This window comes from Sarcophilus harrisii, chromosome 6 (assembly GCF_902635505.1).
Source record: "Sarcophilus harrisii chromosome 6, mSarHar1.11, whole genome shotgun sequence".
NCBI classification, from domain to species: Eukaryota; Metazoa; Chordata; class Mammalia; order Dasyuromorphia; family Dasyuridae; genus Sarcophilus; species Sarcophilus harrisii.
Genome location: NC_045431.1, coordinates 152,878,703 through 152,898,434, shown reverse-complemented (window position 1 = coordinate 152,898,434; position 19,732 = coordinate 152,878,703). Strand labels below are relative to the sequence as shown.

Below are 19,732 nucleotides of genomic sequence, written 5' to 3'. Positions count from 1 at the left end.
TGGCCAAACATCCAGGGTACTAGAAACTAGAGGCCTCTTCTTAACCCTGTTACAACCCTGCTCAGCTTGATGGGGGCTGCCAAAAGTCAATACTATCCTCTTGGGTAAAATGTCCCCACTTACTTGGCATGTCTTTTTTCATCATCACGATTCAGATTTGCCACATATCCCTCAAGGTACTTTTGGAGTTCTTCAAAGGTCCCAACTGTTTGACTGAATGTTCTAAAAAGGAAAATGTTCATAATCATCCTTCTCCCTATACCAAATTAAGTTACAGAGATTTTTTAAAGTTTATTTAAATTACAGAACTTAATTTTGTTTTTTTCTTTTGCAGGGGCTCTGGGCCTTTTGTTTCATTGGTATAGGACATTCTCATCTTCAAAACTTCTCCATTAGGTTATTCTCTGAAATTTTCCCCACATGACACTTCTACTTCTCAAATGACATCCATGACCTTCTATCTCATATTAAATTTATACTCTCAAATCTTCACATTCTCCCTATCTACTACCAACAAACATACTCAGATCTTCCCTATCCTAACAACAAAAAAAAAACACCTTTCACTAGACCCTCAAGCTGTTATCTTATATTACTCCTCCCTTTCTCACTCCAACTCTGAAAAAACTATCTATACTTGATGTTTCCAATTCCAATTCTCCCACTCTCCCTCCTCAAACCTTTGCAGTCTGACTCCTGACCCTATCATTCAACAGAAATTGCTCAAGTTACCAATGATATTTTAAGCTCAGTCTGATGGCATTCTTTCACTTCTCATCTTCTTCTACATATCTACTGTGTCTGGCATTCTTGACCACCCCTCTCCTCCTGCACACTCTCTCTGTTCTGGTTCTTCAAGATGGTTCTCTTTCCTTCTCCATCTCCTTGCTGACTTACCATCCGTATCATATCTGTTACACGCTAACTGTGAGTGTACCTTGAGCTTCTTTCCTACACTCTCTTCTTCTTCTGCACCTTTTCTCTTAATAATTTCACGAGCCTGGCTTTAATTATGATCTCTATGCAAGTGACTCACACATCTTTTTATCCCGGCCCACTCTCTCCCCTGAGTCCTACAACAATAATTGTGAGTTAGATATTCTGAACTGGAGAACTGACTTGTAGATGAGGCTATGGATCTGTATTTTTAAGTAGTGACACAGGGGAAGAATTTCCTCATGGAAAAAGATAAAACTAAGGAGTCTTGGACCAGGCTTGCTCTAACAACAGGAAGGTACTCACTCTCGATCAATAACCAAGCATGCCACATCATTTTCTTCTGCGATGATGTTAGCCGATCTAACGTCATCACTGTTGAGGGAAAAAAAAATTTCACTTCTGTCAAGAAATATATATATAATACATAATATTAAATATATATTGAATATATATTTATATATAATAAAGGTACTTATATATAATATATAATAAATATATATTAATATATAATAAATGTACCAATCAGTATCCCCTAAGTGATAACATCCCTATTATATCACTTCCAATAGAAAGGAATACTGAGTGATTACTTGCTCCTGCAAATATCAGGTAAAATAATTTCATTGAGTCTTTATTTCTATCTGCTGTGATCTTTATTCATTCCCTCCACTATGAGGTTTCAATAACAACATGATAATTGCGATATATATAATATATATATATATGTGTGTGTCTTATTCTTATCTATATATTTATCTATCTATCCATATATACATCCATTATCTATCTACCTACCTAGCTTCCTATCCATTCTATCTATATTTGGTCCAGTTTTGTAATTTTATTGATACAAGGAACTCTCGGTGTGGAAACTCCTTAACATTGCAGATAAACAATTAATCTGTAATTGATAGTCTGAGAAAGTTGCCTTTGACACTGAGAGTCTAAGTGACTCATGGTCCCAAAATTAGTAAGTATCAGAAAAAGTAAATAAAATCAGTTCTTTCTGACTCAGGAGCTTACTTCTCTCTTGATTATGCCACACTGTTTCCAATAAAGATACCCAAATAATAAAGATATTCCCACCACAATGTAAATACAAATACATTAGTGTTTGCCAGTCTGAGATTCACCCCAAGTGATCCCCAGAAATGCACATAGGGATGGGGGGAGGAGGACTGATAATTCCATGAAGTCTGGAAAAGCAGATTTCTTTCACACTTCTCAAAGCAATGCAGTGTGTATTCCTTGAGCACTTTGCCCTGTCATCACCAGGAACCTCTGTATCCAAGTGACACCACTTCTTATTCTTTTATACTCATTAAAAGCCTGTTATAATAAAATAGAAAGAAACTTCAAAGCCTTCCTTGGCAATAAGAAGGGTAGCTCATCCATAATCGATATATAGTAATTTTCAGGGATACGGATTTCACACTTAGATTGTGGGTCATGTGTCTGACATGTAAATTCAGGTTACAAAACAGAGGCAGTCCACCTAGTTCTGATAAGAAAACAGTACTTTGACTTAAATCTTGAGAGCTTATAAAATTTATTTTTGAAATCATTATGTGAACTCTAAGGATTTATTTTTAACAGATTTCAAAAGCACCCCTGGGATTTGTTTGTGTCCAATCTTGGAAATACAAAGAAAGCCATTCTGACATGTTGAACAAGAGTGCCTCTAAGTAATATAGAACAAAAAAGCAAATTCAAACCTTGGTAACTTTATTGACAGGCTTAATAGGAAAAACATGTCAACCACAATTGAAATTAAATCTGTTTAACTTCAGGCCAATTCATTAAGCAATTGCATATGTTCAGTACAACCAAACTGCTTTTTCCTGTTTCCCACAAACATTTCTATACCTTTATAGTTGTCTGCCATGCCTGAAATGTACTCTTCTCTTATCTTTGCTACCTGGAATCCCTATGTTCCTTAAAAACTTAACTCAAGCACCATTTCCTATATGAGACCTTTCCTCACTTTCCTCCTCCAAACTTCTCTGTGGGAATTTTAAGCATGGTTGGAACTATGAATTGGTAGTTTAATCATACTGTAATGTAATTTGGATTTAATTAATTAATCAATATGATTTTTTTAAAGTCCATACCCTTGACATAAAACTATCACTACCTGACATATAACCCAATGAGGTTAATAATAAAAGGAAAAGGTCCATTTATACCAAAATATTTGAAAAAAGGAGATATATGTTGAAAAATGATTAAATAAGTTATGGTATATGAATGTAATGGAATACTAGAAGGAAAAATAAATATTACAGCTAAAAAGAATCATGCAAAAACTTATATGAATTGATGTAAAGTTAAGTAAACACAACTGGGAAATCCATATACACCTGACTACAACATAAATGCAAAAAACAACAATAAAATCTGAATGCTGTGTAAACATAATGAATGAGCTTGACCTCAAAGAAGAACTCAAGGGGGAAGTATAAATTTCTGTTAATTAAAAAAAAAATAACAGTTTAAAAAAGAAATGTGTAGATATATTATTCCCAAACAGTACACTAACCTGATGAGAGCCTTTTCTCCAAAATAATCACCTTTTTGTAGTGTTTTAATAACTTGAGGTTTATCATTGCCTTCAGTACTCTGAGTGACTTTCACCTAGGTAACAATAAAACAAAGAAATTCAACAAACTCATGTTTTCATTATTCTATCCACAGAAGAACTAGGCATGCTGAACATATTGTAAGCATGAATACATAGTAGACATTCAATAAACGTTCTTTGAAATCATTTACAAATTCTGATTATAGCTCTAGGTATGGCACAAGAATCAAGTCAACAAGTATTTATTAAGCATAATGATAGGAAGCAGAAAAAAGAGAATTCTAGGACAAACAGACTCAGAAATGCATATGAAAATGAATATTTTTCCTCCAGTATCTTACCAGGTGCTAGTAAATATACACAATAACAATATAGGTGCTTATCTTCTAACAATGAAAAGTGACAAAAATCACAAATATAAGATGCTGTTTTGGTTAGAAATTTTTGAGTCTAAATCTTAAGTGTAGGTATACACATAATAACTACAAACATTAAAAAGGTTGTTTGTTAATTATAATTATATTATCCATGAAATGTAAGGTCAAGATCAGAAATATAAATTATAAATCTATTCAGTAACTTAAGGAAAATCCTCTCGTGTTATTGACTAGAAAGGTTTCCCAATAATGGGCCAGATAAGGGAGGGAGGTTTCTTAATAAACTTGTCTCTTGTGTTATATCCACGATTGTGGGACTAGAATTAGCTCCAAATGTTCATTAATGTTCAGTAACAAAAATCACACTATTTGATCTTATTTCTAACTAAATCTATAGAATTTTGACTATATTTTGGCTGATAAATGATTCTCAATACTAATGTCAGCATTCTGACAATGTATACTGAAATCATGTCAATTAGCTCAAGAATTTTTTTTAAAATGCTTTGAAAATGGCACACATCTCTTTTCACTCCTTCCAGATAATTAAATAAGAATGATCACCCTGATTTACTCAGCTTTCATTCTGGGGTTACCTGTAAATTCAATTAAACTCTAGGATAGATCAGGATCAATCCAGAATATCCCAGACAACCAAGTTAATGAAATATCAAGCTTTCTGGAGTTCTACAGTACAGGTCCTAGGTTTTTTGTTTGTTTTGTACTCCCCTAAAATTCTCTGGGTTAATTGGGGGGAGATGAGACACATGTTATAATATAACCTTCCAAAGGCACCAAATTGAGGCCATTAAGAGGTAATCTGGACATTGATAAAGGCAATAATGATAATAAAAATCCATGTGGCATGGTTGAAGAAATGGGGGATGTTTACTGAGGAGATGAAAAGAGGAGGTAGGGATAGAGGGACAAGATAAGATCACCTTTTTCAACAATCTACAGGGCTGTAATGTAGAAGATAGATTAAATTTGTTCTGTTTGACCCCAGAGGGCATAATCAGGAACAACAAATAAATATCACAAAGGGTCAATATAGGATTAATGTCAGGAAAAATTATGAAACAAAACTGTCTAGAAGTTAAAGGAGATGCCATTAGAAGTTGGTACATTACTCCTCATTGGAGACCTTCAAGCAGAAAATGGATTATCACTTAGCTAGTATGTTGTAATAAGGATTCTTTTTTCTGATATGGATAGGATGAAATAACTGAGGTTTCTTGCAATTCTAAATTTCCTGATTTAATGTCGCCCACAAGTTATTGGACCTTGTTCTAGTCAAAGTTCCATAGCTGGTATAATGAATTAGAGCCTGAGAATTCAGATGAACTTTCCTTTAATAAAAAATAACAATCCTCTGCCAAAAGTAATATGCAAAGTAACAAAAAGCAATCCAGAAGATGAAAGCGGGTAAAAATTAACAGCAAGGAAATTAAAAGCAGTTAATAAGAAAGTCACGTCAGGAGCACCTTAACCAAAGTTGTAAAAATCTTCCTTGCCCAGAAGGTCCATCACTATTTTCCAGATCTATACATCTCGAGGCAAAATTAATTCAACTTCACAATTTCACTTAATTCATAGTTATTTTTGTATGAATATACTGCAAATGATTAAGTAACATATTGTTTAGAGAAATCATCAGTTTTCTGTCCAGTATGATTTATCTGATACTTTATAGACTATTCTTCTTTTTCCAGGAAAGGCATGACATTTATTTCATCCATATGATTTCGTTCTGCTATAAATTATCTGTTGTTCCCTAAGTTCTGTGCTCCATCAGCAGGCTTTCTCATGGTCATTACATATATAAATTTCTCTCCAATATAAATTTTTGATGTTGAACAAAATTTGAGCTATACTTGACAGCCTTTTCATATTCAATACACTTGTAAGATTTCTTTTCTAAGTCAACTTTCTGATGTTGATTAAACTTTATTTTTCAGAGAAAGATCTTACATTCATTATATACAAAATGTTTCTTTGCGGTATGAACTCTCTGATGTTCAATAAGGTATGTTCTTTGTTGGAAAGTCTTTCCACATTCATAATATCTATATGATTTTTCTCCAATGTGAATTTCCCCTGAAGGTCTTCCCATCTTCATGGCATTCATATGGTTACTTTACAATAAGAGTTCTTTCATGCTGAATAAGTCCTATCTTCTAACTATGTCTTCTCACATTCATTACATTCACATGGTTTCATTCCAGTACTCTCTGGTGCTGATTAAATCCTGTCTTCTGACAGTTTTTCCTATATTTATTACATTCATAAGATTTCTCTGCAGTATGAATTCTCTAATGTTCAACAAGCTGTTTTCTGACAAAAAGTCTTCCCACATTTACATTCAAAGGGATTCTTCTCCAATATGAATACTCCAATGTTGGATAAAATTTCTCTTTCAAAGGAAGGCCTTCCCACGTTCACTACATTAAGTTTTGTCCTGTATGAAGTTTCTGATGTTTAACAAAGTTTATTTTTTGGAGGAAGACTAAACACATTCATGACCTTCAGGATCACAGTTCTACGTAGATCTCAAGTATAATAATATATATTTATAGTTATATCTGTACATATAATTATATATATTTGTACATATATGTCTATGAATATATATATATATATATACACACACACACATATATATATATATATATATATATATATATATATATATATTAAACAAATACATACAATGGCCTTGTCCACAAAAAGGTGCTCCTGAACCTTGTGTATCCATCCCTATTAGGGGGTAGGTACCATGACTCCTCTGGAGTCAGAGCTGTATACTGCTCTGATCAGATTTATTAAGTCACACACAAGTCACACACAAGATTAAGGATCCTTTGAAATGATGTTTTCATCATTTCTTACAGCACAATATTCCATTACATCATTGTATCATTATTTGTTTAGCTATTCACCAACAATTTAAGAGGCTTCTTCCTATTGAATTTAATAAACTTCACATCAAATTCCATATAATTCAACCCTCTTTTGTTCACTTCAAATAAGAATGAGATTTATCTGATGTCTACCTCTTTCTCTATGTTTCTTCTCATATATATCCCAATTATGAGAACTAACCAGTTTCACCCTCTTTTTGCACTGGTGTATTCCTCCTTTTGCCCTTCTTCCCTATTCTTTCTCTTTTTAAAACACTCACATCTGAACCAATTCCACAATACTTTTTTTTAATTCATTCAATATCTTTTGAAGACATTAAGATCCTCATTGGGGGGAAAGATTATAATACAGTTAGAGGGATTATCATATTATAATATCAGTGTATACATTGTGGGAAAATTATGCAGTTCCTTCCAATTGCTCAAATAAATTTAATTTTTTAAGCATTCTTGGACTCTTGTATTTTCATGTTAAAGTCTCTACTCAGAAATGGTCTTTTCATCAGAAATGCTCTGGAATTATCTATTCCATTAAAGTTCCATTTTTTTCTTTCTGTTCGATTTTACTCAGTTTTGTAGAATAAGTTATTATCGGTTATTTTTTCCCTCTGGAATACTGCATTCCAAGATTTTCTCTGGATTTTTAATAAAAGTTGTCAGGTCTTGATGATCCTAATCCTGACTGAACTTGACTGCTTCTTTCTGGATAATGGCAGTACTCTTTTCCTTTGATATGGGAATTCTGAATTTTTATTTTGATATTTTTGGAACTTTTCCTTTTGAAATTTCTTTCAGGAAATGATTAGTTAATTTCTTCTATCTTAGATGATTTGTTAATTTTTTCTGTCTTTGCTTTCTGGTTCTGGTAGATCTGGGAAACGTTCATTTATAATTTCTTAAAATAGAATATCCAAGCTTTATTTTAATCATGGTTTTCAGAGAATTTAGTGATTGTCAAATTCTTTCCTTGACTCATTTCCCATGTAAGTTATTTTTTATATCTCACATTTATATCTTAAATTTTTTGTATTTTGGGAGATATCTTTAAATTTGGTTCTGTAATTTTTTGCTGTTTCATGAAATCACTGATTTTTGCTTGATCTGTTCTGGTTTTCTGGGATTCTTTTTCTTGGATAAAGTTTTACTTTCTCTTCTAATCTATTTATTCTTCTTCCAATTCTTTCCTCCAAAACTTTTATTTTTTTTTAATCTCTTACTTAATTTCTTCTTCTAAGCATTCATGTAGTCTTGTGGAAAACCTGGTTTTTCCCTTTGAGAATTTGTAATTTTTAACTGAATTAGGTTTGCAACATTTCTTTATATGGTCAGTGTTTTTCTTCAATTTACTCATCTTTCCAACTTTAGACCATAATTTGGGCCTCTATCCCAGGAAAAGGCTTTGTTCCTTGCAATGCAAAATTTCAGGTGGGGCAGTTAGTCTGGCATGATCTTAGGATGGATCCTCCTAGTTCTTGTGTTGGCCTTCTGGGCTAGATCCCCTCTGATCTGAGATTTATAGTGCTGGATCTTCAAAGCCCTCTCCTGTGTCTAGGGATCCTGAGTGCTGAGGATCCCTAATACTAGGTAATTTCAGTTGCTGTCATTCTCCAGTGCTTCTGAGGTCCCTACCTGGAACTTTCAAACAACCCTGAAGCTTTCACAGGAGAACTTCTGCATACAGAGACTTGTAAACTACTCAACTCTGAACATCCTAGTTGCTTTAATAGAGGGCCCTCTTTTCTGCTAGCTAACTTTTTATGCAGTTCTGGAGTGAAAGAAGTCATTGTGTATAGTTTCTCATTTCATCTCAAGAGAAAGTAGGGGTTTGCTAGAATATGTATGTGGGACATGGAAGGCCTGCCTCCTGTTCAGATACCATCTTGTCAGGAAATCAAAATAACAAACTCTTGGATGGCTGGATGGAATGTTTCTCCCTTTTCTGTTAGGTACAATGACCAATGGGCTGGAGTGAGGAGAGATCAGCTACTAATTTTTCTATCTAGCATGCATGTTCTTCTCATATATAGTACATGAATAGAAAATGGAGCTTCTTCCCTTAGATGCTCAAGCAGCCTTAGTGTAATGACCACATTAGCACCCTGGATACTTTAGAATCAGCTGAAGTCAGGATCAGCAAAAATCCTTGATCTTTATTCTTTGTGGATGTGAGAGGAATGGCCAACGAATCTGGCCAGGAGTCATTCTAGCTTGTCTTGTTGGAACCTTTTATCCCTCCTTCCAATCTCCCTATACACCAACCAATCGAGCCAGCACAGAATGGTGGGGTGGGCCATTTTCCAAGCAAATTCTAAGAGAGTATTGTCCAATTGGTAATTAGCCTTGAGTGCTTGCTGGTCCGAACCTCAGTGCATGAACTCAAGAGTTTCAGCCCTTTATACCTTAGAATTTCAAGAGTAGAGTGGTGAGACCAACAATCTGCCTGACCTCAATAGGGAAATGATTCTGTGTGCTTCAATTTTAGGCAGGGTTGTATAATAAATTTGGAGCTGGAAAATCTCAGTTTATATCTCAATTGTGCAATGGCAGAATCTGGATAACCCACTTAAAATTCGCTGGGTCTCAGTTTCCACATCTGTGTAAAAGGGAGTAGTTTATTTCCCACCAGTTCAGTTAAGATAATAATATCTCTTCCCTCCCAGCCCCTTCTCATTTTCTGGGGTCTTCTCCCTTGAACTCCCTGGAGATTAACCATTTAAAGCCTCCAGAGGGCATGGCTAATTGCTACAGTGTCTCCTGTCACTTCTGCCACATGGATAAAACTGTTGAGAGCAGACTTGTAGAATGAAGGGCTCAGATTCTGATACACATAGCATATGTCAATGCCATTTTATTTTATCTTTCAGAAGCTATCTAATATGTGCTAAAGAAGGATACTGCAGTTATTTGCTGGTTTTATTTTGATGACCATCATATTTACCATTCCTTTGGCTAAAATGAAAAAGGTGCTTCCTTCCTCCCCCTCTCTGATGATGTAATCTCCTTTGTCATAATATTCCTGTTGGGATGAGAGAAAAAAAATATTAGTAGAGATGAGTATTTAAGGGAAGAGCTGAAATAAGATTTCTAATATTTTTTGAAATACTGGCTACATAAGGCATCACTGTCTGTTCATTGTGGGTTTCAAGCCTTTTATCCATCACAATCATAGGCCTTGGAAAAGTAGTCATAGCCAGTTCTGGCCCTATTTTATTGCCTTCCTCATAGAGAACATCTCTGGGACTTTGATGAAAAGACAGATCCAGGATTAGAAAGAAACAAGAATCTAGTTCTAGTCATTCCAGGTCACTTCAGATTTTTAAATCACAGCTATTTTTCCCCTAAAGTCAGAAAAGGAAGTAAAAATACCTGAAAAGCAACAAAAGAAAAGGAGACAATTCCCCTGACAATCAGTGTTTGCAGCTCAAAAACGAACAATCAAATCACATGCTTACTTGGGAGAGGATTTCAAGAATAGGTCTGAATTGCTTCCATTCCTCTCTTTCTCTGGCCCAATTAGCCAAGTGTGTTGTTGATATATAATAATCATTATCACTGAAAGATTTTTTAATTTCATTCTGAATTGTAAAGTGCTTTATTATTTTCATTAGTAAATTTTCACAATTAACCAATGACATACATTAATATTATTCCTAACTTCACTTTCCATCTAAAAACAGAGAAGCTTCAAGAATAGCCCCAAAAACTCAACCCATAGTTAAAATTCTATTCATACCACCATTTTGGGTGTCTTAAAGAGTTAAGTTTATATCAAAGACTTAGTGATAGGATATTCTGATCCATCAGGAGCAGCTAGGTGGTGCAGTGAATGGAATGTCAGGCTTGGAAGCAGGAAGACTCATCTTTGTGAGTTCAAATATGGCCTGAAACATTAGCCGTGTGTGTTCCTGGGCAAGTCACTCTATGTGTCTGTTTCCTCATCTATAAAATAAGCTGAAGAAGAAAATGGTAAACTATTCCAGAATCTTTGCCCAAAAAAATCCCAAAAGGGGTTATGAAGAGTTGGACATGACCAAAACAATTGAAGAACAACACTCTGACACTCATGCCCATAACATAATGTCATAGATGTAACAAAAATGTCTTGCTCAAGACTGCACAGTCAGACGCAGATGCAGCTGGCCCTGGAACTCTGTAAGACAGCCAGCCATACTATTCTAAAATAGCTAAGTGATTGCTTCTTGATAGGATTAGACAACTGAACTGCAACTAGTAAAATACCATATAACTTTCAGACCTCAGTGGACTCCATAAGTTCATTGTTAATTATTTTTGCCCTTGAGAGTTTTCCATTCTATAACATTTCATTTTGGATATCAGATATAAACATAAAGCCTTTTTCTGAATTATTTTGGTATCTAAGAACATACAAAAAGAGATTTTACAATAGTTTAATATAAAGTACAAGATGAGACTTATAAATTTGTAAAATTTGTAAATTATTCCTGGATTTGAGTTCCAACATATATATTTTTTCTTCCTGTAATTCATATAAATATGCTTATATAACCATTTAATTTTAATGATACAAAAATTCAGTATTTGCTGTCAACATGTAATTCTCTGGTGAATCTCCTTTAGAAATACCATATAAAAAAAATTTCCTTCTCTAAAGGAAAATATAAACCCTTTTGTTTTAGGGGGAAAACACACTAAAATTAGGATGAATTATTAATTCGTAACATCTGTGAAAAATCTCTAGAGACAAGGGGCAAATAACCCTTTCTAAAATGACTTTCAGAACAGAAACCCCTGGAGGATTGGAGGTCAGGAACTGTATCATGGCACATCCTTGATAAACTGCTAGATGGTTTTCATGAATTGTGAATAAAAACATTAATGGTGTCACCAGGCACTTAAGGATAAAGTAGTCTCCATTCATGGCTAAAGAGATACTACTCTGCATAATCATTTGGGATTGAAAGAGTCATAAACCTATCAACAATCAATGTTGCAGGGATTTTTCTCCACTAAGAATAGTCTTCTAAAAAGTTTAAAGGTTAGATGTGACTTCACTTGTTACTCAAATCCATCTCCAAAGAATTCAGTAAGGGTTTCAGTTTTCATTATGAGGGGAAAAAAGGAGAGGAAAGCTAAAGTATCTAACTTTCTGATTTTGAGATAAAGAAAAGATATAAATTAAGGTACATGCCACAAAGTGTATTATTTTCAGAAAAATTAACAAGTTTTTGGAATAAAACCAACCATATGAGCTTTTCTGAACATATTCTTATAAGGTCCTTTTCTAAGGTGTTAAAATTAAAAGTGTAACATCTGTGGGTATCTTTTTAAAAAATCCATTTTCAAAGACTAGAAATAAAAATGACATTATATTAAAATGCATTTAAATATACTGATTTTTCCTCACTATTTCAGAACATAATCATCATGTACTTTTCTCCATCCTAATGTTATCTCAGCTCCAATTCACTCATAGTGATCCACTATGGGAACTATATAAGAAATTAAGAAACTTTTCAAATTCAAAATTCTTGTTTTTGTAGATTTCATTGTTGTGAGTATCCCATCTTCTGAGGGGGATTGAAACACTTCTATGCCTTAGAAAAGTTTTAGGAGTTCTATGAATAACAAGATCCATCTCTTAAGCAAAAACGACTGGAGATGAGACTCCCCAGTCTCCCCAGTTAGCCAGGCTAGTCTTTTGATAACAAACACAGAGTAGTTTGCAAAGACCATTCTCATAGACTTCCCAGTTTGATAGGGCCTAATGCACAGAATTTAAAATTAATCCTCATAATCTTTGAAATTACAAGTTATATGCATAATGGGTCATCACAGTAGGATACTGGAAGAACTTGTAATCTCAAAAAGAAAAAGCCTTTTTTTAATGTTAATATTTTAATGAATGAAAAACTAAAACAATGATTTAAAATTTTTTAATATTTAAAATCTAATCAACTAAACCTTTTCTAATCCCTAAATTGATATAAATATTTTGACTTTGCAAAAGTTATTTCTGTTAGTAATCTACTTATTTTAAATAATATTTAATACCAACAAAATTTCAGTATGATGATAGAATCTAGAAATTGCATTGAAGATTATTTAAATGGAATTTATCCAATAAACAAAATTTTTTAAATGATCAAAGAATGACTATCTCAATTGAATTTGATCTAACATAATGTCCAAATTCTTAAATGAAGTTTTATGTTTAATTCTAACCACTCTTACCACTTCTAAGCAGTCAATGATCTTGGTTAGTTTATCTTCAGGTAAATTCTTCAACAAACACACACTGCCAAAAGAAAAAGAAACTTTCATTTAATTTCCCTTTTTCCACTAATAATTCATGCATTTTTACATTTATATTTTGAGATAATTTACATATATACACAACTTTACAAAAACAAAACTTTGAGTTGTAAAGTATATAAACTAGGAGTTATAAGGGTTGATGTTCAAGTAACTGAATGATGTAAATAATTGAGGGGATGGGAAGATAGGAGGTAGGAGGCAGTGAGAAACTCTCTCTCCCAAGGAAATAAAATGATCAAAAAATTTGAAACTCTCTAATAATAGCTTCAAATACCTTTCCATCATTGTTCATATATATTATATATATATATATATATATATATATATATATATTATCTCCTTGCTCTACAATCAACTCTATGAGGAAAGGGTCCATGTTTTCTTAGTCTTTGAATCCTCACAGCAAGGCCCTGAATAATATAGGAATTTAGTAAACATCCGTAAAATGGGGGTATAATAATAGCACCTACCTTCCAGAAATGTTATGAGGATCAAATTAGATAATGTTTGTAAAGCACTTAGCACACTGTCTAGCACATAGTGGGCCTTTAACAAATCCCTGTCCTTTTTATTATCATGGTAATGAATACCAAAACATAATGTTCTAGCAAACAACCACATTTTGACCAATGTTTTATAAATCAAACTTTCACATCCTCTCTTTCAATAAGTTCCACAATACATAATTTAGGTAAGGGAAATTGGTTAGACTTTTGAGAGTGTATAACAACTTAAATAGCACCAATGATATTTTTTAATTGACCCCATGGGGAGAAAAATGCTACATCAAAAATAAAAACAATGCAAACAGACTTTGCACAAAAAAAAAAATTCCTCAAAACACGTTTTTTGAAAAATACAAAGAGCTAATTGCTTAATGTGAACAAAACCAAAATATATTTAAATGAAACATTTTTAATGAAATGTAATAAAAGAAAATAGTTTTCATGTGGGATCTTGTCATATAGTCCTCCAAAAATCAATGACCTATGATTACTAAGGCCTGTCCCAAATCCTGATTTAGCATACAGTGAGTCTGTAAATGATCTTCCATGGAAAATAGTCTTTCCTGGGAAATATAGGAGACAAATATTTTAAGGAAAGAGTTTTTCAAATAGTGCCTAGATAAGACTATCTTTAACTAATTATTTATGTTAATCCTTGGGCTTCTTTTTCTCATAGCATAGGTTTCTAAACAAAGTCTTAGATAAATTTTGTTGTTTATTTGCAGGGGAGGGTCCCCCAGTAAAACACTCCCTAAGACATTACCAAACATGACCATATATGCTAAACTTCTTGGGGGAGGGAGGAGTTCAGGAGGGAGAGTATCAAATTAACTCCAGAATGTTTTACAATATGAAGTCTTCAAATATATATATTTTAATTCTTTATTAATTTTTTTCTGGTCATATATATATATATATATATATATACATGAACTTTTTTGAAAGACATTTCTTTATGAATCATGTTGGAAGAGAAAAATCAGAACAAAAGGGAAAACTATGAAAGAAAAAAACAGAAAAAAAAAAAAGAAGTGCATTCAGAAAGAGACTATGGAGATTGAATGTAGTAAATCCAACACAAGCTATGTTTACTTCTTTTTTTCTGTTTTTTCTGTTCAAAGTCTATTGGGATTGTTTTGAATCACTGAACCACTGAGAACCAAGTTTTCCATAGTTGATCATCACACATTTTCGCTGTTACTGTGCAAATTGTATTCCTGATTCTGCTTGTTTTGCTCAGCATCAGGGCTTTTTAAAATCAGCTTGTTCCAACATTGTTTATAGAACAATAATATTCCATTACCATCATGTGCCACAACTTGTTCAGCCATTCCCCAAGTGATGGGCATCTACTCATTTTCCAATTCTTTGCTACCACACAAAGAGCTGCTACAAACATTTTTACACATATGGGTCCTTTTACCTCCTTTGTGATTTTCTTGGGATACAGACCCAGTAGTGGCACTGCTCTCCAGAATGATTGGATTATTTCACAACTCCATCAACAATGAATTAGTGTCCCAGTTTTCCCACATTTCTTCCAACATTTATCATTATTTTTTCTTGTCATCTTTACCACTCTGAGAGGTATAAGATAGTACCTGAAAGTTGTTTTAATTTGCATTTCTCTAATCAATAATGATTTAGAGCATTTTTTCATATGACTATAGATGGCTTTAATTTCATCATCTGAAAATTATCTGTTTATATCCTTTAACTATTTATCAGTTGAATAGTTCTTTATATATTTTAGAAATGAGCCCTTTATCAGAAATGCTGACTGTGAAAAATTTTTTGCAGCTTTGTACATCACTTTCAGTCTTGTTTGTATTGGTTTTATTTCTGTAAAACCATTTTAATTTAATGTAATCAAAGTTGCCTATTTTGCATTTCATAGTGTTCTCTAGTTCTTCTTCGGTCATAAATTCTTCCCTTCTCCAAAGATCTGATGGGTAAAGTATTCTTTCCTCTCCTAATTTGTCTATGATATCACTCTTTACATCCAAATCATGTATCCATTTTGACCTTATTTTTGTATGGGGTGTGAGATGTAGGTCTATACCAAGTTTCTGACATATTATTTCTTAGTTTTCTCAGCAATTTTTGTGAAATAGTGAGTACTTATCTCAGAAAAAGGAATTTGGGGGTTTATCAAATACTAAATTACTATAGTCATTGATTATTGTAGCATGTCTTTCTAACCTGTTCCACTGATCAGCTATTTCTTAACTAGTACCAAATGGTTTTGATGACTATTGCTTTATAATAGTTTTTGATCTGGTAGAAGTCTTCAAATCTTTAGGGTACCTAAGTTTAAGTAATGCTTTCTATCTGAATTAGTCACCCCAGGGTTAGCTATGGTGGGAATACAGAATCCCAGAATTTTAGAATGGGGAAGGAATTCAAGTTACAACCAATCCAACTCATATCAGAAAAGAAATACCCACCATATTTTATCTTATAACCACTGCTTGAAAATCTCTAATAAATATATCTAAAACCAAGGGTGAGAAATATATCAAATGAAGAGATAATTTAAAATAAAATTTTTAAATGCTGGTTATTTAAATAAGCAGCAATGTCCATTATCATCATTATTGTATGACAAAGAGCTAGAAATGCTCGATTTAGCAATAAAACAGGAAAAAAAAATAGAGAGAATCAGCACAAAGAGAAAACAAAATCATTGCATTTTCAAGATATGATGGTTTCCTTAAAGGAGCCCAGAGAACTAACTAAACATTAACTGAAACAATAATTTATGAAAAGTTACATGGTATAAAATAAGCCTACATGAATCATCATTTTTGTTTACAACCAACTAAATCTAGCAGGAAGAGAAAGAATGTAAAATTCCATTTAAAACCAATGCAGCTAAATTTAGAAAACAAGAAGGTATATAGAGTATTTGTATTTGGTGTAAATTTCTGATTTCTAAAATATGAATCTTTCCCCAACTGATAAATGGTCAAAAAATTATGAAGAGGTAGTTTTTAACATCAGAAATCCAAACTATCCAAAACTGTATTTTAAAAAAATGTTCTAGGGGCAGGTAGTTGATGTAGTGATTAGAACACAGCCCTGAAGTCAAGAGAACCTGAGTTCAAATCTGGCCTCAGACACTTAACACTTTCAGGCTGTGTGACCCTGGGCAAGTCACTTAACCTCAATTGCCTGGGTGGAGGGGGGGAGTTCTTTGCAGGATGCACAATAAATCCATATAAATTGTCAGTATTTTTATATGCTAACAATAAAGTCCAGCAGCAAGAGATACAAAGAAAAATTACATTTAATATGACTATAGATAACATAAAATATTTGGGAGTCTACCTACCAAGACAATGTCAGAAATTATATAAACACAATTACAAAACATTTTCCACACAAATAAAGTCAGATTTAAACAAGTGAAAGATCTATGGAGAAGGAAGGAATTTATGTCCAAAGAACTATAATACATTGTGAAGTGCAAATAATTTTGATTATATTAAATTAAAAATATTTTGTACAAACAAAATCAATGTATACAAGATTACAAGGGAAGCAGAAAACTGAGAAAAAATCTTTACATTCAAGGGTCTGATAAAGGCCTCATTTCTAAAATATATAAAGAATTGCCTACATTTATAAGAACAATACAACCCATTCTCCAGTTGACAAATGGTCAAAGGATATGAACAGATAATTTTCAGAAAAAGAAATTAAAACCATTCCTAGTGATAGGAGAAAAATGCTCTAAATCATTATCGATCACATAAATGCAAATTAAGACAACCCTGAGGTACTCTCACACACCTCTAAGATTGGCTAAAATGACAGGAAAAGACAATGATAAATGTTGGAGAGGAAAGAACAATTTGGAACCCAAAGTTTTGCAAGGGTGAATGTTGAAAACTATCTTAGCATATATTTTGAAAATAAAAAGCTATTCTTTTTTAAAATGTTCTAAATCACTAATGAATCAGAGAAATTCAAATTAAAACAACCCTGAAGTTCCACGTCATACCTATTGATTTGACTTTAAAAGGAAAATAACAAATCTGTAGGGGCTACAGGAAAAGAGACACATTAATGTAATGTTGACAGAGTTGTGGTTTGGTTTAAGCATTCTAGGAAGCAATTGGAACTATCCCCCCCAAATTACTAAATTGTATATATAATATGCCCCTTAAAGATATATATCATCACTAGATCCATATCCCAAAGAAACCAAAGAAAGAGGAAAAAGATCCATGCGTTAAAAAAAAATTTGTAACAGTTCCTTTGGTAATAACACTGAACTAGATATTAAGGAGATACTCACTAATTGCAGAATGACTCAACAATTACTTATCTGCATGTAATGAAATACTATCGTGTCATTTTTTTTTTAATGGAAAAAAAAGATCTTTTAAGAGAAACTAGGAAAAAGTTATACAGACTTATACAAAGTAAAGTCAGCAGAATGAGGTGAGCAATTTATGCTATAAAAACATTGTTTTTACGGATATTTTTAAAAGATTTAAGAATTCTCTGATTAGTGCAGGGACAAAAAATTTACTCCAAAGGACCAATGATGAGAAAGTCACTCACCTCTTGACAGAGAATTGTTGGACCCAAGATGAAGTATAAGGCATACATTTTTTTCAATGATGAATATGAAAATTTGCTTTGCTTGATTTTACATATTTGTTCACATCTGTATTATTTTTTCCTACTGGGGAATTTGGGAGTGAGGGGCAAGGATGTATTAGGGAGGGGGAAGAGTTATTTATTACATTAGATAAATTAAGTTAGAGGCATCTAAGTGGCACAGTGGATAGAGCAACTGCCTTGGAGTCAGAAGGATCTGAGGACAAATCCCAACTCAGATTCTTACTATCTGTGTGACTCTGGGCAAGTCACTTAACACCATTTAACTACCCCAAAATTAAGTAATTTAGTTACACTTAAAAAGATAAGAACTAGGGAGACCCATTCCTGAGATAACTCATTCCACATTTTAACAACTGTAATTATCAGGGAGTTCTTTGGTGGGTTTGGGGACTGTTATTGTTTTGTTTTGTTTTGTTTTCTGACATCCAGATTAAATGTGTCTCTGAAATGTCTATGCATCCACTGTTTATATTCCTGTGCTCTGGAACAAAGAGAAGAACAAGCTTTATAATTTTTGCACTTAGAAATCCTTTAAAATCTACGGGGTAGATTTAGAGGTAAATGGGACCTTAGAATTCACAGCTTCCAATCCTGTCATTTTACAAATGAGGAAACTGAGTGCTCAAGAGGTTAAGAGGTAGGTCAGTTATACACAGCCAGTAAATATTCAAAGCAGGAACAGAACTTGGGAATCTCTAAGTCTAGCTCTATTCAATGCATCTTAGTTTTTTCTTCTCCAGGGCAAACATCCTGAATTCTTTCAACTACTTCTTCCATAGCATAGAAGCCAGGCTCTTCACCAGACTGCTTTCCTTTCTCTGAAAGCTCTCCTGTTCTGCTTAAAATGTGGTGCCCAAGCCTGAATGCAATGCTGCAATTGTGGTCTGAGCAGGGCCCAATATTAATGGACTTTCACCTCTTTAGTCCTAGACGCTCTGCCTTAAAGAATCCCAAAGATTAAAATCTTTTTGGGAGGAGGGGAGTGAATGTTCTTTTTATACTTTTGACTTATATAGCATGAATGGGGTCCAGTGGGACCTGAGTTCAAATTCTAGCTCAGATGTGTTCCCTGATACCAGCTCTCTAAGCCTGAGTTTCTCATCTGTAAAATAAGAGGATTAGAATAGATGACCTCTAAGGTCCCTTCCAGTTCTAACTTTCTGATAGTTCCATGATGGTAGGATATTTATTATTTCTACCACTTGTTCTTCTGAACATGACCATCTTCCCTTAAACTCCTTGAGAGCAGCAACTGCATGGTGTTTAATTTTGTATCTGTAGCATCTTGTACCATGCCTGATTTAATAAATGTTTAGTAACCGATTGACTGATTTGTTCATTATTATCACAGTCCAGTTTGATTGGGTTCAATCAAGAAATTTTTGTATTAAAAATGTAATAACTGATGATGCCCTGATAATTAGTAATTCCCTTTAGAAATTTAGAGGCACAAAATTAGCAATGACACTAAAAAAA

At 33.3% G+C, this 19,732-nt stretch overlaps 1 protein-coding gene across 3 annotated transcripts in view; it reads right to left on the bottom strand.

The window, feature by feature from the left end:
- Window positions 1–19,732, bottom strand: part of PRKG2 (protein kinase cGMP-dependent 2) — a 112,687-nt gene that overhangs the window by 40,940 nt on the left and 52,015 nt on the right. For all 3 annotated transcript variants that reach the window (XM_003772969.3, XM_031941628.1, XM_031941629.1), the window contains 5 exons: window positions 13,032–13,095; window positions 9,757–9,834; window positions 3,479–3,573; window positions 1,243–1,311; window positions 124–222 (listed from right to left, as the gene is read on the bottom strand). In XM_003772969.3, coding sequence (XP_003773017.1) covers window positions 124–222; window positions 1,243–1,311; window positions 3,479–3,573; window positions 9,757–9,834; window positions 13,032–13,095 — 405 coding nt within the window. The remainder of the gene's footprint in view (window positions 1–123; window positions 223–1,242; window positions 1,312–3,478; window positions 3,574–9,756; window positions 9,835–13,031; window positions 13,096–19,732) is intronic.